Source organism: Odontesthes bonariensis, chromosome 2 (genome assembly GCF_027942865.1).
Source record: "Odontesthes bonariensis isolate fOdoBon6 chromosome 2, fOdoBon6.hap1, whole genome shotgun sequence".
Taxonomy (NCBI): Eukaryota; Metazoa; Chordata; class Actinopteri; order Atheriniformes; family Atherinopsidae; genus Odontesthes; species Odontesthes bonariensis.
In genome coordinates this window covers 11,179,904-11,205,840 of record NC_134507.1, presented here as the reverse complement: position 1 = coordinate 11,205,840, position 25,937 = coordinate 11,179,904, and the positions used below count along the sequence as shown (strand labels likewise).

Here is a 25,937-nt window from a genome sequence, read left to right as displayed (position 1 = left end):
ACTGATAACTGGGTAAATGCTGCAGAATTGTGTGGCTGTTTCCCATCGACCTTCAGTGGTGGTAGGGCGGGAGCGTTAGATACAAACTATGGATTATATTTACCCACAGTGTATGCAACAAACAGCCTACTCTAAGTCAAATTCTGTGACTGTTTTTGAACGTGTGGGTGAGTGTGAATTTGAGTGTGGGAGCACTAAGAGGATTTGGGTTTGTGTTGTAGCTGTGAGCCTACTGCTGCACATTGATGCTGAAAGAGTGCTTTGTCACAGCTAGGGGGCGCCACCCCCCGCAGAGCTCATTAATCATTGCCCATCAAAAAGTGGCCCTGTGTTGTTTGTGTGTGCCCTGACGACCACCTACTGCATGGGAACACAAGCGTGCACAAGAAGTTCTATCAATCACTATCAGAAGTGGAGACAAGTAGGGCTGAGAGGGGGTGGGGGCTGAGAGGGGTGAGGGCTGAGAGGGGTGAGGGCTGAGAGGGGTGAGGGCTGAGAGGGAGGAAGAGGAAGAGGAGTGGGTGAGACAACGATGTTTTCCTATTATTCACTCCAATTTACAGACCAATGTCACAACTATTATACTTGGAGGTCAAACTTGTAGGCTACAAAGAGACACTTTCTTTTCCTGCTTGTCCTTTTGTGTCAGTAATGTTGTATGTGTTGAGTGTAAGGCGCCACTGCTTGATAAGAGCTGTGCAAATCTACCCAGAGTGGCGAGTTGCCATGGTGGGCGTTCACATGGAGCCGGCTCCTCAAGAGGCATGCAGTCTACACAGCTATTAACACACACACACACTCACACAAACAAACAAACGCATATATCGTCTGTGGTCTTGTGCCACCTCACTTCCTCCATCTAGAAGTCTTTGTTTAAAATATGTCCTGCTCTGCTCCTGATCATGTGACTGTGCGTGTAAATACGTATAGTGAATAGGTGAGCAGTACAGTGGGATGAGTGTTTGGGAACCGGGGCTGTTTAAATGGCCGTAATTACATGAGAAGATGAGCTGCATTCCTTCCTGAGGGCAGGCTGATTACAGGCCTCTTCTCTCTGGGTCCCTGTAATTACCCACCCTATCCTACCTACCCTCCCCTAGCCCATGCTTCACCCTCAATCCCACTGCACTCACACGAGTTTTGCTCGGCCTTGGCGGGGCAACAGTTTCTCCCCTCCCTGCCTCCTGTACCCGGATCCACCTCTCTAACAAATTCTACAACACTCCACCTCCCCCCTCCCCTCACCAGGTCACTATTCTGTCCTCTCTCATAGCCCCTTAAAACTGATTACTCCTCAAACACATACACACACATTTGGAGGCCACTCAGAGTGACAAACAGCAGAGCGGCCTTACAAACATCGCTCTTTTTCCTAAAGATCTCTCAGACATTAAATTGTGCATCCTTCTTGAAAAAAAAAAAAAAAGACAGAAACACTTCACTCAAAAGCCATAATGGTGCATTCTTGCTGTCCATCGGCACATTTCCACAGCATGTAATTGCGTGTGTAAATGTGAGAAGTTAGGCGGGGCCACTGTCAAAAGGCAATGTTTATGGCCAATTCTTGAGAGGAGACAGTTCCTGCCCTGAAGGTAAATCCCTGCTTTCTGATCTCTCACACACTAAGAGTAAGGGTGGAGTCGAACACATGACCTCACACATAGACAAACCTCAACAAAACCAGTAAGTCCACGCCACTTAAGAGCTGTGGTAAGACTGGAGACACAGACACAGCCAAATTACATGTTCACCCAAACTCCCACAATTGTTGCACTAAGCAATCCCTGCTACTCTTTCATTTAGCCTGGAGTAGCCTTTATAATCAGCAAAGGACCTGTCTGCGTTCTGCACAGGTTCCTTGTTAAAAATAAAGATTCAAGTCATGTTTAAGAAACCGTCTTTTGGAAGTGTCACGTTATAATGTGTTCAGTCACAAATCGTGAGAGGAGTCGGCCAAACGCGTCACAACATATGTGTTTTTTATTATATGATATGACAACTCAGATCCCCAGAGACAGGATGATGGCTGGATCAAACTTCCTGTACAAATCACATCAGACACTCTGAGCAGGTGATAATGAAGGGAGAGGAGAGTGTTGGGGGTGCTTAGTGAGCTGGAGAGAGAGAACTAAAACACCACAGGGAGAAGATGGATGGATTAAAAATGAAAAGTCTGGATCTCTTCAAGCATTATGAAGACAGAGAGCAGAGGGAAGGGAGACAGAAATAGAGCCTGTCAGGGAGTAAAATTCAGGAGAATGGACAAGAAAATGGAGGGTACATGCATGTAACTTGGCTAAAGTAAGGCAATGATGGAGGGAAACGGGGAGGAGGGGGAAGGTAAGAGAGAAATTAATAGGGAGGCTGTAAGTTTGACATGCAAGAAGGGAAGAAAGGAAGGGAAGAAGGAAGGAAATGTGGATGGTGGATGGATGGAAAGGTAGAAAGAGTTGAATAGAAACACAGAAGCAATCCTTGAATGGTGTGTGTGTCTAAGTGTTAGAGTGTGCGCGTGTGTGAGATGTGCGCTTTGGCTATGGTTGCCACGATTGCCAGCGCTATTAGAGATGCCTGCCGCTGTAATGTGTTGTGACAGGGGCTGATTCTTGTGACTAACTGCTTTGGCAGGAGAGCTACTCTGTCATGCTAATGAACAGATGAGGAGATGAGCTGGATTGACAGCGGATCGACAGGCCACGCGCATGACCTCTCACACACACACGCCGACAAACAGAGGGTTCAGCGGTCTATGGGAGCCCGCGAGCAGACGTTGGTGTCATAAATGTGCACAGAGCTTCACACACACTGAGATCTCCATCCCAACTAGTTTCTAGGCGACAACACATGTGCAAACCAAAAACAAGGCACAATCAAACCACACATAAACACAGCGGGGTTGGCGTCACTCTGTTCCTTCATTGCGTCCCCTTGCATCAGAGAAATCCCTAGATATAGAGTAGACAACAAGCCACATGCTGCAGGATGGCAGTGTGTGTCTCTGTGTGCTTGTTAGAGGCAGACATGGTTTGTTAGCTTTGTGAAATTCGCAATACAGCAGAATAATGTTTCATATCCTTGAAGCAATTAATATTTACAAAACATGCTTGAGGATGAGATAAACATTTTAGAATGACAAATTAAAAAGTTTGCTGGTTAAATGGATGATAAAAGGCTTTAATTATGTAATTTGAAAGCACCTTAAGAAGCACCTTAGGAATAAGTCTTACTTAAAGTGGGATAGAAAATAAGAATGAAGAAGGTAGAGATAGAAATAGACAGATAACGAGGACAGAGTGAAAGGTAGGCAAGGAACAGTAAAGATTAGGACCCTAATAAGCAGAAAATCCACGTTGGAGGAGATAGATGACGAGAAGTGATGTGGCGATAGCAGTGGAGGACAAATGGAGAGGAAGCAGATAGAGGAGAGATTCAATCTCCTTACTCTGCAGAATGTCAGGGTCTTGCAGGCAGAAAGTAGTCCTGTGCAGAGGCTAATGGCTCTTTTATCCTTCTGATCTTTTTCCTTCATTCCCTCTATACCTAGCTTCATCGTTCGCTCAAAATAAATGTCCCTCTCCGCCTTTAGCTGAGATACAGTTGCTCAAACTAGGCAATACATTCAACCATGACTGTTGATCCAGACCACCTGCTTCACTGAACAAAATGTGGCTCTCGTATGAAACATTATCACACAAGGTTGATACAAAGTTATTCTTGTCAACAAATAGTTGGTGATTTAGTATTTTCTACAATTGTTATTGTAGCACGTTTTTGTTTTTCCAACATACAGCAAGCAAGAAAGACCAAGACAAACTCAAACACCGCAAGAAGTGGTACAGTTCAGGAGGAGGGAGAAAAAAAGCCCACAACCACTTGATTTCCATGTGCAGCAACAAAACAAAGTTACAAAAGCACAAGTATCTCACAGACTAACTTTTGGCCAGACCAACTTTTCCACATCTAGCAATCCTCCCAACAGCTTGTGAAACGGGGAGAACTGGTAACTCAGCAGTACAAGAAGAGAGCACGGACACTGCTGCAACCTGTGTGCATCTCTTCTCTACGCCACAAATGTAGATCTTGTTAAGTTTCAGTTCAAAATATCGGTTCTTCCTCCTGCGTGATGAGTCAGCAGTTAAGACATCAATCATTCATGAGGCTTTGATTCTTGCCTGATGTCAAAGTTTTTTGCTGTTCTCCACTGCAGCTGCTGGAATGTCTCCTTGACCCAAGGACAGGATGGAGAGCAGGCTGGGCCAGAAAAGAGGACAAAGCCTCGAGCCAGGGCCAGTATGACAAGAGCGGCAGGAATGGTGGTGATGGTGAGCAGTAATGAGGAGAGCATGACAAAAAACCCCTTGGCATGGACAAATAAAGTAGGAGGCCGTGAGAGAGAAAAAGCTTGCACGTGTTTATGTATATAAACTAAAAGAGAGTGAGATGGTGGGATGCAAGGAGAGGCAGACGGCCACCCGCCAGATGCCCAGGGCCAGCGTTGACTGATGGTGACTGTGTGACTAAAGCATGTGACACTATGATAATAATGATGAGAGACTCTGTCCTGATCTCTCTGGTTTCTGCTTCTCCTGTCGGTCTATTCTCCCACTGCTGCCCCTTGAAGCAGCACGTTACTTTGATCCTCAGCCTGAATGTGCACACTCCTCTTGGATCTGATCAGATTGGCAAGCAGTCTTGTAATCATGCAAACCCAATAAATGAACATTCTAATGTAGCAAGCACGTCACTCACACCACCGATTTGAATTCTTCTCTTGTATATGTCCAAGGCAAGTAGTGTAGTTTTTGGTTGGTGGGCACAGTTCATTTTATAACAGCCATGCGTAATAGTTGACGACCCTACACAGAGCAAGTTATTTGCTCCAGCTTGTTCATGGAAACCTGCACAGCTCCTGAACCAGCTTTTTAAAAAATCTTTTTCTTTACAACACAGTGTAAATGTTTGCATAAAGAAGAATAAAACTGCATGAGATATTAAATCTGAAACATTTTCACAATCTTGTCTGAAGGATATCAGTTCATTACATTTACATAATTTCATAAGGCACCAATTGTTTTCAAAAGGTGATAGATCTGGCAGGCCAATCACAGCATTTCGTGCTCCAGAATCTGTTTTCTTTGTTGCTTTTTTTTTTATTTCTCCAGCTTTACTGGGATCTTGTCAGGAGTGCAATGTTTTATGTGCACTATTACAGCCTCAAAAAGCAGATTCTGACTTTTGAACTTTGTGCTAACAAGCCAGATGGTTCCTCTCCTCTTCAGCCTGAAGGACACACCCTCAAAGACTCCTCAAAAGAAAATTTTAATTTCATCAGACCACAGAACAGTTTTCCAAATCACCTCAGCCCATCTTTTGCTCTTTATACTTGTTCATGTTCGCTGATGGTTTTCAGCACAAACAATGATTTCAGCAGCAGAATGGTCTGCTCTTAAATTCAGTGTCACCAAAGGGCCCGAAGAACCTGTGAATTTAACATTAGTTTTCAACCTCGTCTTCTGCAGGCAGAGATGTTTCTGTATTCTTTGAACCTTTTGATGACCTCATGAGCTCCAGATGATGACATCCCCAAATTATTTTGTCCGGGCAGTCTTTCACAGAACGATGAATCCTTCCCCATCTTTACTTCTGAAAGACTCAGCCTTTCTTGACCTGCTCTTTTTATACATTGACCTGATGCCAATGAATTTAAATAACTGTGAGATACCTAATCCACTACAGCTAAAATAACATTTGCTACTTACAAGTGTGTTGAATACACTGCAATTTGAATCTGATGATGGCCTAAATGAAAAGTCAGGGGCATACCTAAGTTTTCAAAAGTACAATCCATTTTGGAGGAAGACTGAATATGTTTATTGAATTTTATTAAAGAAATATCGAATGTTTTTTTTTTAGATGTTTAACTCAAAGCCACAAATGTTGTTAGAGGGTGTAACTTCATCCACTGAATTAATCTAATATGCATCAAGTTCTGTAGGAATATATACAGTTGTTGTCAAAAAAGTCACAAAACAAAAATAAATCACTGATGGCAATAAAGTAAAGTGATACTGTATATGAAGATCATTCATTTCACAACCAATCAACTGAAAAATTAACAAAGCCATTCCCAAGAAACAATTGGGACCACAGTTGTTTACAGGTTAGAATAATGGGCTTTAGCACTTGGGATAGTGAGAGGCCAAATCAGACTGAAAAATAATTGAGCCCCTTCTCGATGTGAACGTGTTTAAACATAAGTATGGCACTGAAAAAGAATAATTTTTCTAAGCTAAACTAACCTAAGAATTTTAAGATAAAAAAAGTTTTTACAAAAAAGTGTAACAAGAAATTAAAAGGATTGAGATGATCAAAAGTATGATATGAGCTGTTTCTGGTCCTTATCCCCTTTCCTTGGGTCTCTGCCAGTGGAGAGCAGGGGCACATGGCCATAGACAGCAGGGCATTAACTCTGTCCCAGATCCTATTGGCCATGGCCGGCTGGACCTCTTACAAACCAAAGGCCGCCCAGAGTCACGATTCGTCCACAATAACTGACTCCCAGCAGCACTGTTTTGTTTACTGTGCCTTTTTCTAACCTGTGCACTTGTGTGTTTTCACTGTGGTCTTTGGAGTGTGTGTGTGGCCTTGGCTTTTCACTCAGTGTTCTCTTTCCCATCTCTCCCGCTCAGTCTCCCATCCCCTTCACCCAGCTGAAGCCAAAACAGCAGCGCTGGTTAAGAGGTTTGTGTATCCCATTAGGATGATGAAGAGGCCTTTCATCAGTACACTCCCTCCGGCCAGGCGCTGACAGGAGCTTTACCTCGACAAGCCTCTCAAATACAGGGCTCAACATGAGACAGCACCCAGCAAAGAGATCCGCGGGCAGAACACATACTCACAGACAAACAATCACTGTTGCTCACACATACAAAAACACATATAGACTCTGGGCACAGAAATAAGGTTAAAACTGGAACATTTTGTTGCCAACTTTTCATTTTCAATTTTATACTCATTTCTAACCATGAGAGCTCGTGTATAAGGAGGGGAGACAAGAGGAGGCTGAAAAGGAACAGTCTTGACTAATTCTGACTCTTTTGTACTCTGATCTATTTTTAATCTTGGCCACAAGAGGAGTAATAGTGGAGTGTTCATGCAGGGCTTAGTCCAGAAGGGAAAAGTAATTTTTTAGGAGAGGAAGAACAGGAGCAAGAAGATGGAACGTTAGGATAGAAGAACAAAAAAAAAAAGACACAGGGAGAGAAACATTGACTGAGATTGATAGAGAGAGATGATAAGACAAATGAGCCACAGGAGCCAAGATGACCTGGATTCTTCGGACCAGTATTGATTACTCAGGGATGAAAAGCCAAATAATGAAACCTGCTTAAAGGCTAGATGAACAAGCTCACAGGCAGCAATGGGGATCAGAACATACACACCCAGAACCTGTAGCTGCTTTGCCTTGAATTTATGTGGGAGCAAAACAAGTCGGTTGTATAGAATAGCAGTAATGGATTTAAAAAAGGTATGACAGGTCAGAAGTGGAAACGTCTACATGTAGACGCAGAAACAGCTTTAACAAGCGCTGTAGCATATGGGGCACGGCATGACCTGATGAGATTTGCTCTGCTTTATGGGGTATGGTCTATGGAATGTGAATATGCGTGATTTATGAGGGTTTGTAACCACCAAAACACACACAAATACACAACACAGAGGCCCATCTCCCCTGTAGTGGTCTGGATTATTCCGTTCCTCATAGATTAACTTTTCATAATCGCTTCTGAGAATTATGAGCTTTAAAGTCCAACGCCAACCAAAGATACTCCACCAAAGCCACACAATAAAATGAAACACAGGTAGCAGATAAACTCCTGTCAAATTGTATATTCCCATCGGCCTCACATAACTAAACGTTCACATAATATCAACTATTTCAACTGGTGAAAATGTCAATTGAAAGAAGTAACTTCCCTTTATCTGGTAAACTTTCTGGCAAACAGGGGCTTTTTTAAACATTCAAAATATATAAAACATCATTAACACAAATGATAAATGCAAGGCCATTTCTATGTTTTGCTTCTAATGAGAGGTAGAAGTGTGAGGTTTTAGTACTTTGGATGCTGCAGCTGGAAACAATGCTGAGGACAGTAGCTGGTGTAAAAACCAGACACTGTCCCCCTTTGAAAAGCAACATCAAAGCTTGTGTGTTCGAACTGTTATTACCGACTTTAATTTGCAGACAATAGCAGTCATGTGAATGAATACATGTGAAAATTTGTGGTGGACAATTTGTCAGCTTGTAAACAAAGAAAATTGGGGTGCTTAATATGTCACGTAATGAAACGTACCCCACCTACCTAAACTTGTCCTGTCATTTCAGACTGCTGAAACGAATCAGACAAAGAGAAAGCAAAACTTGAAGGCAGAACTAAAACAATAAAACAACATCATATGTACTCATATGAAACTAATTCCTCTCAATCACAGCGCTAGGTAGTCGCCACACTTTGTCTGCCTTCCTGTCACTCTGATTTTTTTTTTATAAAGGCCACCAGAGCTCAGGAAAATCATTAGAAATGAATCAATAATTAAGTTAAGTGTGTTGGTGTGTTTCTCTGCAGAAACGCCCCTCTGCCTGTACTTCCACGGCTTCGTCTTATTTTCCTTTCTATTCATACGCTTTGGGCAAAGGGCATGTTGACACCAGAAAAAAATAAATAAACAGATGTAAGGACCCAAAACTGCAGCCTCCTCTCTGTTCTATGGTACACACATGCTCAGGCTCCATGAGCAAAACAAGGACTTATGTGAAATCCTACCATGCAGCCCCTTCCCACCAGAGGTGTGCAGGAGTGTGGACGTGAAAGGTAGTGCCTTTTTATACAGATATAGTCTTACTATTCACTTGTTGAACTGTTTCCTGTTAAGCTAAATGGTGAAAGAGTAATCTCTAAACTGATACAATGGTGATGAAACGACAGATTGTGGAGAATATTATCTGCAGGTTTATGATTAAATGCAGTCAGTTGATCCACTGTTAATGCAAGTGCTGATTATGTGTAACTGGTTATATATAATGTAGTTTAACTTATGCAGAACTGTAGTGTCAAATTAAAATGGTTCTATTTCTCCCTTGGGGTTCAGTTCAAGCCGCAGAGCAACAACAGCCCAGCTCTTGAATATCCACACAATCACACTGGAGATCGTAAGAACAGAACAGAACAGCTTGACCCTCACATAGCAACAGTCAGTTGGATCGTTTGTGAAGCACAAGGGCAGTCTCCAAATATAAAAGTGTTTACATTTTTCCCACAATTTACTATCTATTCAGCACGGCTGACTTCACCAGTTCCATCACCACAACAATAAAGAACAAACTTTCAGTGTGTGTGGCTGTATGAGGTGTGTAAAGATGATGTGCTGAAGAACATCTTGTGAGCATATAGTGTCTGTCCAACCAGATTACAGCAAGTATGTGGGATATATGCAGTTATGTTAGTGGTTTGGACTGCACCATATTCAACCAAATTAAACGGGCTGTTTGCATAGTTGCCAAAGCTAAAACCAAATGACTGATGTAAATGAAAAGAGACTCTGTGTTTGCAGTTCCTCTGTAAATATGCCTGAAAAAAAATCCATGCCAGACAGTGTGGGTTTATCAGCTGTACAGCATACTGAAGCCAGTTGATGAAATCCAATATTCATGTAGGAGTTTGTTTTTTTCTCTAATCATAGCTCACATTGGTGCAAATTTGTAGGTTAGAAGTTCCAGCCTTCCATAATCTCCACATCCCACACATCACTGCTCAATATTACATGACCATCATAGTTCTGCATCACTAAGACAACACGACACACAGATAAAACATGCACAGCAGCCAGGGCTAACAGTGAAAGGTCTCCCAGCATGTGTCGCACAATGCTTTGTAGCCCATGACTTTTCAATGCCAATAACATCTGAGATCCTGCTACAATGCAGATAGAGGGAACTGTGATGCATATGGAGGAGCATGCAAAAGTTTGAACATCAGTGGTCCAAAATTCTGTGAATCTGGATTGTTTAGAGAGTACAAGAAAAGATTGAGCTCTAAACATGTAAACTTAATGATGGTATATGTATTTACATTTGAATCAAGAATACTATTCTATATCCATCTTTTAAAAAGTTTTAAAATAATAAAAAATTAGGAAAAGTGTCTTTAGTAAATGTTTTGGCTTCCTGAAAATGTCATAATTAATTAATATGTAATTAAGTAGTCAGCAATTCATTTGATCATTCCTCTAAGCAAACAACTTCTGTGAGACTCTTGGTCTGCACTGCATGCAATGATCTTTTGAGTTCCATACATAGATTTTTGAGAGTTCACGGACCGTGGCAAAACCTTCAGCTGGTGCCTCTTAAAGTGGCCCAGTGTGGATTTTGAGGTGTGTTTGGGGTCATTATTATTATTATTATTGTTGTAGAAGACGTCCTGTTTACTTGTTTAGCTTTTTTTTTAAAAGACTGGGTGATGCTTGCCATTCTTCCCTCTACCTTTAGTTCCTTGCTCTCTTTTTTTTCTCTGACTTTATCAGTTCATAGGAGTTGTTTCAAAATGCATTATACATGTGTGAATGTTCATTTGGACCTCACCAAAAGTTAGCAAAGAACATTTTCACACTTCTTACAACCATTTTTTTTAAGATGCAGGAAAGGTTTTGAAGTGGTTATTCATGATGCATGAATGAAGGTCATGTTTGTGCAGGTGTGGCTCTGCAGTTGAATGTACACCACTGCACCAGGCTCTGCTGAATCATCCCAGAGCCTCTTTTGCAGTAAAAAATATTGTTTTCTAACAATCCTGAGAGCAGTTTCCTCAGACAGTTTTCTTGATCTTCAAGACCTCAACTTGACTTCCACTATTCCCATTAAAAGCCATAAGCTTAAAAGAACATCAAGATTTTGTTTAGATGTATCCTGCCGCTAATCAGCTGTGGCTGACAATATTGCCAGCCTGATCAGAGAAAAAAAATAACTACAAAACTGTAAAAATCAAGGACAACATGCCTTTTTTTTTTCCTAGACCCAGATTATAGAGATGAAGAACTATTAGTAAGGACACATTGTGCAGCCAGCATGATTCATAGCAACGACGTTCTTTGATTGAGAAAATGTAGTGACGAAGTGACAAAAGATAAAAAAAAAAGTAACACTGTAGAAACGACAATATAGAAAATTTGCTTGAACTGCTGTGAAAGTTTTGGGGTTTGAGTTGTTTTAGATGGAAAAAATGTGCTCCTCTGATGCTTCTATTTTGAGAAGTATTTAGTTTTGCTCTCCTGTTAGTGCTGCAAAACAACCACTACCTTCTGCAGGTAAATTACATTATTATTAGTACTTCACTTAACCCTCTTTAAGGGGAGAAAAAAAATCTCTTCTGAAAAAATACTTGGGTATAATGGTTACTTTTATTATCTATATTTTTAGTTTCTAGGCAACTGCAAATGACTGACCATTGTTGGAATAACATTTGAGAGTTCTTTGAGGGATTCAGAAATTCGCATTACCTGGCTTTTTGCAAAGATGAATATGAGCAATCTCTAACGAGATAATTAAGGTTGGAGACCTCAATCAAATTTACCTCACTGCTTAATTGCCCAAACCGTTGCATGGTGCCCGTTTACAAGTCCCCTTGAAATATTGAACATAACGTTTCACCCTTAACTAAAATGTTTTGGGGAACAGATAATCTTATATCGAACCAGATGTTCTAGAACAGGGGTCCTTAAACTTTGGCAAGCAACTGTGAGTACAAAAACAAAACACTGAAGTCTCAATTTCATTTCTCTGCGCAGAGGTTTGCAGCTGTTTTTTTCCCAATGAAACATAGCATTTACAGCGAAACTACTTTAAAAGTACAAGCACATTAATATACATTACACAGTCTCCAATCATTTTAATGGCTGTAGAGACAATGAAAGCAATCAGTGAAGCAAAATGAGAAGGAGAGACATACGGAAGTAAAGTGGATGTGATGAAGTGAACCTACCTGTGTATTTGAGGAGTGTGAAGATGAAAAAGAGAGAAAGTTAGCTGAGCAGAAGAGGCAATTTTGGATTGCAAGAGATTCATCATGCCGTCTTGTCTTAGACTCATCGTGTTCTAAGGTGTTTCATATAACAAGGTGTGGAGATCAATAGCATCCATTTACAGAGGTGCAGCTCATCTAATCATCTGACGCTCTGCTGCCCACAAAGGGAGCTGCGACATACGTCCGGGCGTCTGGGGAGAACAGAGTAATGAAATGTACACTGCAGCCCGGTCTATCTCCAAGTCCCAAACAGCTAGAGCAAACATAGCCCCTATGCCTCCACTTTCTCACCTCCTTTATCGCCTCCACCTTCACATATGAGCAATAAATGCGTCACCTCCACCCTTCCTTCCCCTCTTCTTTGCATGTACATGTACCGGCTCTCAAACATTTGAAGAAAGCTGCTACATATCGTTTGATCCATTAGGAACATGAGGGTGTGAGGCTCAGAGACTAAAATATCAACAGCACTCTGTTTTTTCTCCCTAAGTCATTGACCGAGTGCCTCAGGGCAACGTTACAGTAAGCACTCCGTGTCTCCTTCTCCCAATGCAATTCTATAATTCATCTTAATTAAAAAAACAACAAAGCTGGAGGGTGTAGTGGGTGGGGTGTAAAGTGCAGGAAAAGGTCATGTACTTCTGGCACTGAAAGAGATCCTGTACATTTAGTGTTAATGGATTTCAGTGTTAAAAATGTAGTTCATTTTTATGGATGTCAGTTTACAGGTGTTTCTTACTTTGATGAAGCTGAAAACAAAACAGTTACATGGAAGGGAAAACATCATATTCAAAAGGTGACAAAAGTGACATTAAGTAATGAAAGGTAAAATGTTACTATTATATTTGAAAAACAATGAAAATTAGATCCTCCACAGGGAGTATACTTTAATCTTCTCCACTGACTGACTTTATGTATATTGTGTAATTTATTCAAGGGTTATCCAGTTAAGATTACTAAGGTTAAACCAAGTTGCATAAAAATCAGATAGTTTAAACACTGTCTTGAAAATACAGACTAAACATGACATCTGAATATCAAATAGATCAGCATCACTTTGGCAGGTCAAATACAAGTGAAGCCCCAGATTTCACTGCTTTAGGTTACTGAATTGGAATTCTATTTCCTTTTCCACTCTCTATTTGTTAAAGCGAGAAGCAAACTCCTCGTAAAGACAGTGCCACTGTGCAAAGCATGTGCTCCTGCACTTCTATTAGATGGTATATGTTTCTTATAAAATGCAGCACTATATTAGTTTAGTGTTTTTCTGTTATATTTTTTATCCATTTCCCAGTGCCTGCACTATCTAGGGCAATGGTCAGCAGTTTTAATCAATTTTCCAAACACAGGAGCACTACGGCATTCAGGAAATCCCTGCAGGACAGTAGGGAATGGACATAGCAATAATAATAACACAAAATCTAATCTGAATTATGCTTTAAAGAGATTAAGTCAAAATAATCCACAGAATAAACTCAAGAGGGGAGGAGGGGAGGCCGCATGTGATCAAAATGCTGGGATGGGAGCTGAATCTCCTGTGTGTGGATGCCTTTATTCCTGATGGTGGGGATTTGTGTTAGGTTGTGTTTGATTCAAATGCTGATGGTGTTTATTTTGGGAAGCAAGAGTACGTCTGAGGCTTGGAGTTGCTATTATTAAAGTATGATAAAATGCTGCTCAAACAAAGCTTGATTCCCTCAGTGTTATGGAATGTCTGTTCAGTTTTAGCGAAGAATTCAAACTAAGGATGTAAACAGGATCCAGATTTTTTTCCCAAACATATCACCATGGTAAGTGGATAAATAAAGACAGAAAGGGGGACAGGAATGAAGAGAAAATGGTAGAATTATAATACAGAGCGAGATATAAGCAGTATAATATAAGTGCCTCACACCTTTTATGCCCTATGATAGTTCAATCTAATGAAAAATAAAAGGAAATATTTTGGGAAATGTGGCATGTGGGTCAGACCAAGAAATTCCATTTCTAGTGTGTATCCAACCATAAAACTACTATCTTTCATTATTACCCTTCTGTTAGTGTTGGGTTTGAACAAACATGATATAAAGTGTTCATTTAAATCATTCATAGCGGCTGTATTTCTTAAAAGTTTAACCATTCAAAGTTTGACCACCTGCTTCATCTTCCAGGAAATAATGTTTCTTTTTCTTTCAACTGTGTCACTGCCGGTCTTGTAGCATAACCAATTTTGCAGGTAAATGTGATTTTTGTTGATTTTCTCAATCGGAGGCAGGTCTCTGCTGTGGTTCACCCCCGTGCTGACTCTGTGTGGCGGATCAGAGTCGAAAGGGCCAGGGCACACCTTGAGGTCACTTGCTGCCTTTCTGCTGAGCAGGCTATTGTCCAGCAACTGCATGGCTGCACCACTCCAGGCCTATTCAGCAGCCCCAGTTAAGTGCAATAGAAGACCTCAGAATCTATTGTCTGATGCCAGATCTGTTTGAGCTGCTGAGGAACGCTCACTTAATTTCCCAGAGGGTTTAGAGAAACAGTTAAGTCTCCATGAATGAGGGTGGATTTACACAAGTAAAAAGACGTGTTGAACACATTCAGGACAACTATATCTCCAGCGGGGTGCTGCTCGACCTCAGTGCACTTTCCAAAATGTAACACGGCACCAATGCATGATTGCTTGCTATTTCTCAACACATGAGAAACGCATGTGAACATGAATAGAGAAGAGGCGCTAAAAGTTGAGAGGAAAAAAGAGAAACCTTTGATTTAATATTAAGAAGCAATAAAGACATTATACTGCTGTTACCAGTGGCATTGCTCGAAAGTAAGCAGTTCCCAAAGTAGTGGCTAAGTGTCTAATCACATACACAAAATGGCCATATCACACTCAGTAAAAACGCCATCTGGAGGCATCAGCACTTCTATGAGCAGAATTAAGTCAGAGTGCAGTGACTTTCTCATTGCCGTGCCACCAAAGAGCCCCATTATTAACTTCCCAGAATGCAAATGTACTTTGGGCCAGTTAGCGGTTGAGCCACAACCAGTGTATGCCCATAAAAATCCATCCTTTCACAATCATTCAACAACATGACTCATTGGTAAGACTGAAACACTGGTCTGTAAATGTGTCATCATTATGACTCTGTACTTAAAACGAATGAAGGAGCTGTGTATTTCATTCCCACGGTGCTGGAGCGGAGCCATGCCTGTTAGTGTCAGGGCTTCTAATGAAATAAATGGACTTGTGATAGTACTTATCAGGCTTTTATAAGTGGCAGGTAAAGACAACAGCCCTGTGGTGGATCAAAGGCGGCTAAATGTCTCTTTTTTAGATCTTCCCCTATCAAGAGGTATTTAAAGGGAGAGGGGGTGGCTTTTTTTTGTTTGTGGAGACAGACGCCCTCATCCAGGATGTCTCTGTGTAATTACACGCCACAGAAGACCTTCATTCCTCTCCTCTTCACAGAGTGAGATGAAAGACAAGAGAGACAGAGGCATGTAATCGCTCCTCTGGCTAAAAGAGGGGGAGAGGAGGTGAGGGACACAGAGAATGGAGGGACAAAAGGATGGTGAGTGCTGGTGGGGTTTTAATAAACCTCCTCTTGTCTCTTGTTTACAGAGTCTCCCCAACCTCTCTCTCTCCCTCTCACACACACACACGCACAGACGTTCTCTTTTTGACTGAGGCTTTCATTATTCTCAGAGTTGCCTCGGGACAGATGTGTAAACTGTTGTGCTAATGTCAGGCCCACTACTGAGAGCTTAAGACGGCAGGAGATTTACACACTCCACAGCACTGTATAACTGTAACTCACATACCCACGCTCACAAGAGCATAAACAATACGACATCAGTCCACACACACACGAACAACACCATGTGCACATATGCAGGTAATGCAGACTCACAAATGCACACACTCTGACACTGACAGCAGCGTAGGTGGACACCGAAATGCACTCATTAATGTTCTATTTCCTTCCCTTCCAGTATTCATGGTTTTCTAACCTAAATCTAGAAATGAATAAATATATCAAATTAAATTAACAAAAAGACATCAAACAGGGCTTTAGATCAGCAGTGAGGTAACAATCTGTTGCTGTGTGGTTGTAAAATTACGATATTTTTCCATCACAGGGATTATTTACTCTTGGGAACACATGGTACCAAACAACAGATATATACATGTTAATCAGCTATCTGCGCTTTTGTGCTTGAGTCAGTGGCATGCTGAGAAAGGTTTGTGTGTTTTTTATACTTTGGCTGCTTCTGTTGTATGACGAGTGTGGAAAAATCCTCCCCGTACAACCCTAATAATCACAAATGTTAATGATTTAAAGAAAAAGAACAAACTAGAAAATGTGCTGATTTGTTTCTTGCCAAGTGTTACTGTGGATAGGAAATTTGTTTCCACCACTTCCACCTATCAGGCAAAAATCAGGGAAAACATCTGACCTTCCTCAGTCTAAAGATAACAAAGTCCACCTACCAGCACATCTAAAGCCTGAAAAAAACCCATCAGTGTTGAGAAACTGTTTAATTCAAAATATATAAGAAATAACTGACATCATTAACCAGCAGCAGCTCTTCAGTCAAATTCTGCATTTCATCAAGCAGCTGCCAACACACACAGAAGGTGGGCCATTGGTCGTGTGCGTAGTCAGTCAAGTAGATTTGGACAGAAATTATTTCTGAAATAGTGCAAACGACCTCATCTATACACTGATTGCTGTTATTCTAATATTATATTTTGAAAAGAAAACCAATAAGTGTGCACATAACACAAGTCATTTCAAGTGACAAGACAGTGATTAATGCCCCTTTTTCAGCTAACTCAAGCCAAGAGCTAATTCAGTTTACACTTCTAGGGGCAAGAGAGCCAATATGGGGCCACATAACTAAATTTGTGAACTGTTTTTTTCCCTTTTCATTGTTTCAACTTCCCTCTGGCTTTCTGTAAATTCTTGCCTAGTGGAAGTGCAACAACCCATTTTTTGTCTCTTTTTGCCCACCCTTCATTGTTTTTCATTCACCACTTGTTGATAAATGCTGCTGTAAATACTGTTCTAGAAATATCTTGGCTGAAAGGGGCCACAAGTGCGTTTCCTAAAAGCTGCAGTACTTTAAATGTCTGTCAGCCCAAGAACGGGACATCAAACATCTGGCCTCACCCATTTGGAATTTTACTTTTCCGTGTTATAAGAAACTGCAGACAACACCTTAGAATCACCCCTTTGACATCTGTTACCACATAGGAAACATCCACAATAAAGAGCTATATCTATCATTCCAAACATGATCATTAAATACTGTTTTCTTAGTGTTTTTTGACAATTTCTTCCGTGTGCTTATTTTTTCTCACTCCTGGGCACACCTCTGTCTCTCAAGGTGTCTCATGGCTCCATGGGGCTCAGAACAACCCATCTGCCCAGGAATCTGCCAGCCCATCTGTCTGTCTGTCTGGTTCTCCACAGGTATGTCTGTCTGTCACGACATGATCCATGTTTCTTTCATTAAGCCACCGAAGAGCAGGGCAGGAGCCGGCTGCAGCGTGAAGGTTGAAGCTGTAGAAATGGAGACACTGCTTGGTGTTTAATGATCCACTATAACTACAACAATTCATCTCCCACAGCAGAGCGGCGAACTGCTGTGGAGATATTCCTCATCTGAAGATTCATGCCAAAGCAGTACTCTTCAGTTGGCAGTGAGATGACTGTAAAAAAACATGTTTCACCTGATGCTTTTCATGTCAAAAAATGTTTCTTTTAATAAAAAAACAAAACAATGAATGCTTTGTTATTAATTCATTAAAATCTAAATGCAGTTTTACACGACTTTAGAACCAAAAGAAGTCAGTGCATGGCTGCTACATGAACCAGTCAATAGAAAAATCTTTCAATCATCGAAACAATAGATATCTACCAGGCTTAATTACACACAGAAGTACATGCAGGAGGTCCTGTTGCTGAATCAGTTGTGAAGAAAAGCTGACCAACAGCAGTCAGAACAGAGACACCCAGAGTTAATGAACCCTCAGCAGTCAGCATGGCTGCCCATCTGCTTTCATAATCCTCATAAACAGCAAGCCATGCGTCACACACAAATGCCTACACGCACACACAACCAGCATATCATCATCAGAATATTTAATATGAATAATGGGGTCTGCATATGTGCACTGTGTATGTTTGTGAGTGTGTGTACGACTGGATGTTACGCGGAGGGGGGGAGAGGGGCACGTGCCTTTCTTCAGCTTGCCAGCTAATCTAAGCAGAGGGGCGAGGAGAGGTGAGTGTGAGGTCGGCTGTTGAGCCCATCTGGTCAGCAGCAGGTAAGAGGCTTGAAACACACCCACTGACATGCTTGATGCGTGTGCAAGCTTAGACACTTAAATCTAATCTTAATTACATGCAGGTACATCTGCAACGTTATATGAATTTGAATTTCCCTTGGGATTAATAAAGTATCTATCTATCTATCTATCTATCTATCTATCTATCTGGATCTCTTGTCCCTCGACTTCACACATTCCTAATTCTAGAGCGGCCAATACCCAGTTGGATTTTGTTGATAACGTCACATAACAATCTGCATGGCGAATGCAGCAAAAAAAAAAAAAAAACTAAATCAGGTTTCATCTGGTGCAATCAGAATGGCGAGAGGTGGGGTGTGTTTGCGAGCAGTGCGCTGATTGAGAGCGAGAGAGCGACCCCACTGTGACCCACGCATAAAAAAGGAGTAATACCTGACTGATACAGTTGGTTTCCCACCAGTGTGTGGTGCACCCATCATATGTACACACTCCCACGCCAAACACACAAAGCGAGCCAAGATGTGCTTGTCAGCCCTTGATTAAGACCTGCATCCAAGCGAGAACAGAATCTTTACTATGCTCAGAGGCTCTCAGTCAAAGTCTCAAGAGGAGAAGTAAGAATTAAGTCGTAGAGCTGAAGACGGCTGGAGGAATTAAAGGGTGGATGAGGCCAGATCTCAATCTTTCACTCTTCTCTTTGCTATGGTTGCGATCCAAGAATGTGTGAGCATAAACAGGGATTATTGCAGTAACTTTAGCTGTTTGTATGGATCTGCTTATGCTTTAAGGATGAACCTAGATTTTGCACAGCAGACCTTTTCCCTAATCATTGTCTTAAAAGATCATATCCAAGAGAAGAGAGACCATGAATAAAAAGAAGAGGAAATAAGCAACAAAAATTAAGAGACAAGGTACTGAAGGATGCAAGGGAAGGTGAAAGGAAAACCCAGGAGTGTCTGTATGTGCACTTGCTGACCTCTGATTAAGTGGCCAATCACTGCCCCATTACTGACAGGCACAATGAGCTGAAGAGCCAAATATCATGCTTTAGCTCCACATCAGGCACTACATTAAATCACAAGTAGCAGACCTCTGACATGCAACCAATCACACGAAACCCATCAAGTCCTCCCTCCTCCCCTTTTTACACACCCACACTCACAAATACATTTACTAAACATAATTTTCCATGATTTAAAATCTGAAGGAGGGGGGGGTAAGTTGTTTTAAAGTTCTGCTGTTGCATAGCTGTGTGCCATAAAGACAGAAGGATGCAGGATAATTTCTGTTCCCTTTGTCAGACAGAGATATGCACACGTATGCTCAACACGCCCATCTCTCCAGGGAGGTCCATGTGTCATTCCCCTACTTTAGACACACCAGCTGCTCAGTGTGTGCTCTGCAGTGTTAAGATCCCCTTCCCACCTCTCACCAGCCCCCCGTGGCATCCACATCCACTTACATACAGCCATGACAAAGCTCCCCTTCCTTTACCCACCCTCGACAATGCAGACACCTCCCACATTCATAAGTACCTCGAGGGCAGATGGGACCCTAATAAGCGTTATACTCAGAGAAATGGGATTTTTCACAGTGCCTTTTAAAGAGAAACTTCCAAACTCTGCCAGAAAGCTCGCTGGAAAAAAAAAGAGAGAGTGAGAGAGATATGGATAACAGAGGTTGGTATGTGTGAGACAATAAAGCTATTTATATGCCTGATGAGACTATCAAGAAACTAAAGCAAGAGGAAAAGAGAAATGGGGACAAGTGGTAGCAATTTATTAACATGGATGTAGAGGAATGCAGCTTCAAATGCCAAATTCATTAAAGTCACTAACTGCCACAGCCCTCCTAAATGCAGCATATTTCCTCCATTAACACACTTTCAGCTGTATTTTCCTTCAGTAAGCCGAGCCCACATGACACACACAGACACAAACAGACACAAACACGAGCATTAACAGACTGGCTGTGGTTTAAGAGTGGACTCGGCTCAACTGCCTTTTAGACACAATAGGAAAAAAAATAAAAAAGCCTCCGCTTAGAAGATGAGGGGAATCTATATGGTCTGAAAACCTCCATTTTTAGACAAGGACACACACCGAGTTGGACCAAAGCACAGCCATTCAAAAGCTGACACAGCCTCCGACTCTATAGACCTCCGTTCAGCCACTTCTACTATGTGTGTATATGTATGTGCATGTGTCTATCAATGTGTAAAGGGGTTGCTCTGGATCTGGCTTGACCCCCCACAGAGAATCCTGATCCTATTGGCCATGATGTTCAGAGTGCTGCTGAGATCTTAAATGAAAATTCCTGCACTAACTCACTTTCCCCGTCCAAGTGACCCAGCGGGTCTACCAGTATAATACACACAAATACTAACTCTTCATCAGAGGATGCGGTTCTGCTTTGCATAAGTGTGTGTGTGTGTGTGTGTTTGTGCGTGGGTGTGTGTGTGTGCGTGCGTGGGTGTGTATGTGCGTGTGTGGGGGTGGTTAAGTGCTGTCTTTTTGACATTTGATGTCACAGTGCTTGTCTTAGCATATCAATTGCTAGGAGATTCTGACATTTTTTAGCTCAAGCAAGCAGGTGTAATTTCCTTTGCATGAATGGTTATGCAACAGTAACATACCTCTAGAGCACACATTCACACATTCATGTGAGTAGAGCTCCTGTTGAAGTTGTGAATGAGTGTGTTCTCTCGCTGTCCCCCTTTACCACACACAAAGAGACAGAAAAAGCTTTTTGGAGTCTCCTATTCATCTAAAGCACAATGGCACCCCACAGAGGTTTTCTTCCTGTTTCCCTGTCTGCTCCACCCATCTGCCCCCACGGGGCAGGATGGAAAGGCAGGGGGTACCCTGTCCTGCCGGTGGAGCAGAAACTCAGCTCCCATCTGCTAGCGAAACTATCCCTTTTCCACCCCCAGTTCATCTATCCATCCAGCCCCCTTGCTCTCACTCCAACATTAACATTCTTCTACTTCACTTGTTGGGATAAAAAAATCTTTGTATTCTATCTGGCAACACAGCATTCAGAAGCCAATGACAGAATAATTAAAAGAATGCAACTCATTTGAATTATATGACCTTGGGTTGGGCAACTCAATCAAAAATATTGGTACATTCAAAGTTATCAGCAGCTGTGAACATTTGGATTAAACTGAAACATTCCTGTATTTCATTACAGTTTTATATGGAGGCACATAGGCAGAGGAGATCATCTGGTTTTAGATAAACAAGACATTTCAAACCGGAATGATTAAAACACCACCACAGACTCCAAATACTTTAAGATACTATCTCTGTAGATGAAAATAATGATCTGTCCATAAAGCTATATTCATCTCTGGCCTGTCAATCTCTGCCCAAAGCTTTTTTTCCCCTGCTACTAATTCCTCTTTTCATTCTTCTTAGTCAGCTCACTCCTCCATTTACCTTCTGTTCTGCCCTCTTACAGAGCTCTTGCTGTTTGCTGCAGATTTATAGTCCCATCTAACATGCACAGTATTGGCAAAGCATTAAACATGTCTACTCTTAATACTGTGAACTCTCTCCATCGATAAGAGCCTTAATAAAAACATCCCCCTCATGGATTTGTATTTCTCTTTTTACTTTCAATCCTCCATCTCCCTCCTCAACAATATCCTTTCTTAACCACTGTTTCTTCAGTTGCGTTGCTAAAAGTAACCTCGTTCTGCTGCACACTGCAAGGTTTTCCAGCTATTTTCTCCACCTTTCGCCACCTCTGTGTCTGGCCTGTGCCAGAGGTTTAATGATGCTTGAATGCCACTGCTAAAGAGTTTTCTTCCTAAGATTTTTCCCATAGAGGATATTTAAAAGCCAAGCCCTGCGATCAATCTATCTCAATGTGTCTCTCACAGATTAATTTCTCTTCCAGCTCTTCTTTCAGTTTTTTTCCTTTTTGCCTTTAAATGGATTGCATTACCCTACATAAACCTTTTCTAGTTTGGTTCACATGCAATATCTGCAACAGCTCCTGGCTGCAACTGGCACACTCGCTCAAACAGTTACAGTTTATAAATGCCCATTGGTATCCTAAAACCTTCACCACCTCCTGTAGTCGCCCGTGTCAGTTACGCTAAAGAGATCTCAGCGGCCGTTCCCCTCCCATTTCTTTCTCTTTTGCCATATCTGATGTCAAGAATTTGAGCATCATAAGCACATTTTAAATATTAACAAAGACCACTTTGCACATATGAATAATAGAGAAGAGAGGGCAGTGGCTGGCCAGCGATCCCATCCCCTGCTGCCTGACGGCCATAAAACTAATGCACTGCTGCGGGACAGCAGCAGTGTCCCAGCCTGGTCTGCGAACAGGACTCGGCGGGTTCATGGAGAGCTGCCTGTCTACTTAACCACCACGGTGCCCAACCACCTGCCTAAAACCTCTGCACATGCAACAGCCTGGCAGCACTTTTGTTATGACTATATGTTTCAGAGATACCAGAATCTAATCTGACATCTCAATCTGTTGAGTGTCTTTGAAGCCAAATCTGCTTTAGTGTTTGCTTGAGGTTAGTCTGTTGTCACATTCCTTTCTTTCCATGCATCTAAACCCCACACTTTCTTAGCTATTGAAAAGAAGCTGAAATAAGGCAACAAATATTTTAGGAGCCTTCTACTGGCCCAGATACACTATGAAAGAATGAGACTCTTTTTTACACATCACTGTTTTCACATGAGTAAGAGGATTCACACACTTAATACAAATGAAACAGCACATTTTCAGGGGGTGTCACTTTTCTTTAAGGTCTCTATGGGAGTGTCTAACATGCTACGCTTCCTAACTCTAAACACCAGACTGCCCCTTCACTAACTTCCTCCTGTCTTGAGCCCCCCAGTCCAGACACAGATTGCCTGCTTGCTATGTTACTGGACACATACTCATCTTTGGGCTGATTATCTAATCTTAATTGAGTCATTAGCATTGACACAATCACAGCAAGACAGTATATAGCAAGGCAATAATGCCAGACAGGTTTTCCTGGAAGAACAGGTAATTAATGTATATGTCAACACAGAGAGAGGAGCACCAAAGCAGAAATGTGAGCTCAGCACATCTACAATACAAGCAGGCACAGAGGCAGAAGGGATTTTGGAGTAGAAGCAGAAGAGGAAAGGTTTACACACAATGGGAGACATGATAAATGCAGTCTGTCTGTCCCATCATGCCTTCCCTAAATATATCTCCTCTTTCCTCTCTGCCAGACTGAAACTTTACTGGGGCACACTGTGCTGCTGTGCCCTGGTGTTCCACTCCTCCCGATTCTGCTCCCTTAACAGGACCTCACTGCCAGCCTAGACTGTTTTTATCAACATTTCTCATGCAAGGGTTTAAGAATGGCCCACAATTTTAATAAACATAAGCTGCTTTTCTGCTTTGCCTGTTCTGAGAATAATACACACAAGGACCTTGGGAGGTAAAACCATGGGTTCTTCTTAGTACTCAAAGACACTGTTGCATTCTTACCAGACAGTCTGTGTATTGACAAAATATTACAGCTGTCATTGAGTAAAAAAATTGTTCTTCAGTAGTGGGTCAGTTTTATCTACTGAAGTGGTGTTTTAGGAAAGCTTAGATTCTGTACACATTCCCTGCATTGTTCTTTTTTTTGTTGTTGCCTACTGTAAACCAAGCTTAATCCACAATCCACTAAACCCTTGTTTTTCAATCTGATCAGGAAAAGAAAAGGGAAATATACACACTTGCCAGAAAAAACAAAACAAAACAAAAAATAGGCGGCTCTGAAAGAAGAATCAGTGAGCAGTCGCCAATATTGAAGTGTCACCTTGATGTCCTGTCCCATCAGCTCACTAACACTGCCTCGTGTGCCAAGCAAATACAGTAGGCTACGTCTCCGTGAGAGCGGGTCTCATCACACTTGGCAATCCACTAATTGAAGTCTGCACTACCCAATCTAAGATGCTCTGCTTAAATTGCAACTTTCTCTAATTGAATAACGATTAAAAGGGTATAAATAGTTCATATTGATAAGTTCAGAATTTCAGAAATCTTGCATACCCAGGCGTAAAACAAGTGTGACTAAATTTAGATGCTTTATCTTGCAAAAAAAAAAAAATCCTCCCGCGAGGTTTGGTAGTGTTCTTTCTTTTCTTTCCTTTTCTTTTCTCGTGGCTTTGCTATTTCTTTTTGGAGAGGCCAAGAAAGAATGGAGCAAAACCTTAATTACTCCCTGCGCACCAGGGGAGTTTGATTTTTCCGCTTCAAGTAGAATAGAGAACTCTGAGCTCAGGTCTGCTGTAAAACTGAGGACTTTGAAAAAAAAAAAAGAAAATAGTCCTAGTTAGCAGGCGACACCAGACCCCGCACTGTACTTGCTGTTGCTACAATACATATTTCATTCCCATAGATGGTTCACAACACTTGTATGTTGCAGCTTTCGTTAAATGTTGAGTAGCCTATCTACAGTAAATATTGGCATCCGCAGCTGAAATGACTAAATATGACAATTTGGGAATCTGTGAACATGTGTTGTGTTTATGTTGCACCATGTGTATTGCATTTCACTTCAAATACAATTAAAATTCATCTTTAATCTTAAAACTTACCCGTGCCAGACACGACATATCCCCCGACCAGGAGAAGAAGAACCAGAGGACCGAGACCTTGGTCACGTTGCATCGGAAGAGAGCGCATCTTTCTCTGCTACACCGTTTCGGAACGTCTCTGGTTGTCCACACCAAGGAGCTCCACAGTCTATAAACGATGGTTTAAACGCCAAAGGGTTCAATGACTCTGGAAAGGATTTTAGAGCCGTTGTTTTGGTAAAGTTAATACTGTCCGCTAACGCAAACAGCTATGCCTTATAACACATCCATCACCAAACAGCGTCTGAGAAAAACTGAGGGAGCGTTAATTCCTTTTGCAAAGTTTTTAGAGGTCCGTAGATATTACACTAGGTAAAGAAACAAATTGTCCACACAGTTCCAGGTTGACCTGATTCCCTGCTCCACTCTACTTGACTGGGAGCCGTGAGCGCAGAGGTGCAACGAGAGTCACCAAAAAGTTTGACGCATCACTGCGCTGAATGGAGGATTAAAATGAAATCAAACGAGAGGCTCCAGTTCCAAACAAAGACAAAGTTGCTTTGCAACTATAACTACAAAAAAAAAGAGATTGAAAAATAAAAATAATAGTGCCACGAGTGAATGCTGTCAGGTGATCGCGAAAACGAAAGACTACTCCCGAGTTTGTTCTGGGACCCTGGGTGTTTTGTCTTGTCCCCGTCCGCAAGGTGTAAACATGAGCACGGGGAACAACGCCAGCCTCACAGAGCCAACCTCCGGACTACCAGTCCACGGTTGGCCAATCATATATCATCCTCCTCCTCTTCTCAGGCTGAAGGCTGATCAAGTGAAGGTACACTAGTAGCAAGAGAGGAGGAAATAGGTGTGAGGGGAGAAACAGAAAACCCGGACCGCAGAGCGCGCAGATCCGCGCTGGATTCGCTGCAGAGTAAGGTAGAATATCTATCTATCTATCTATCTATCTATCTATCTATCTATCTATCTATCTATCTATCT

At 41.8% G+C, this 25,937-nt stretch overlaps 1 protein-coding gene across 2 annotated transcripts in view; it reads right to left on the bottom strand.

Moving 5' to 3' along the window:
* The window catches only part of unc5b (unc-5 netrin receptor B), a 51,892-nt gene extending 26,229 nt beyond the window's left edge, over nt 1–25,663 (bottom strand). For both annotated transcript variants that reach the window (XM_075476936.1, XM_075476942.1), the window contains exon 1: nt 24,963–25,663. In XM_075476936.1, coding sequence (XP_075333051.1) covers nt 24,963–25,050 — 88 coding nt within the window. In that variant the 5' untranslated portion in view covers nt 25,051–25,663. The remainder of the gene's footprint in view (nt 1–24,962) is intronic.
* Between the last annotated feature and the right edge of the window lie 274 nt (nt 25,664–25,937).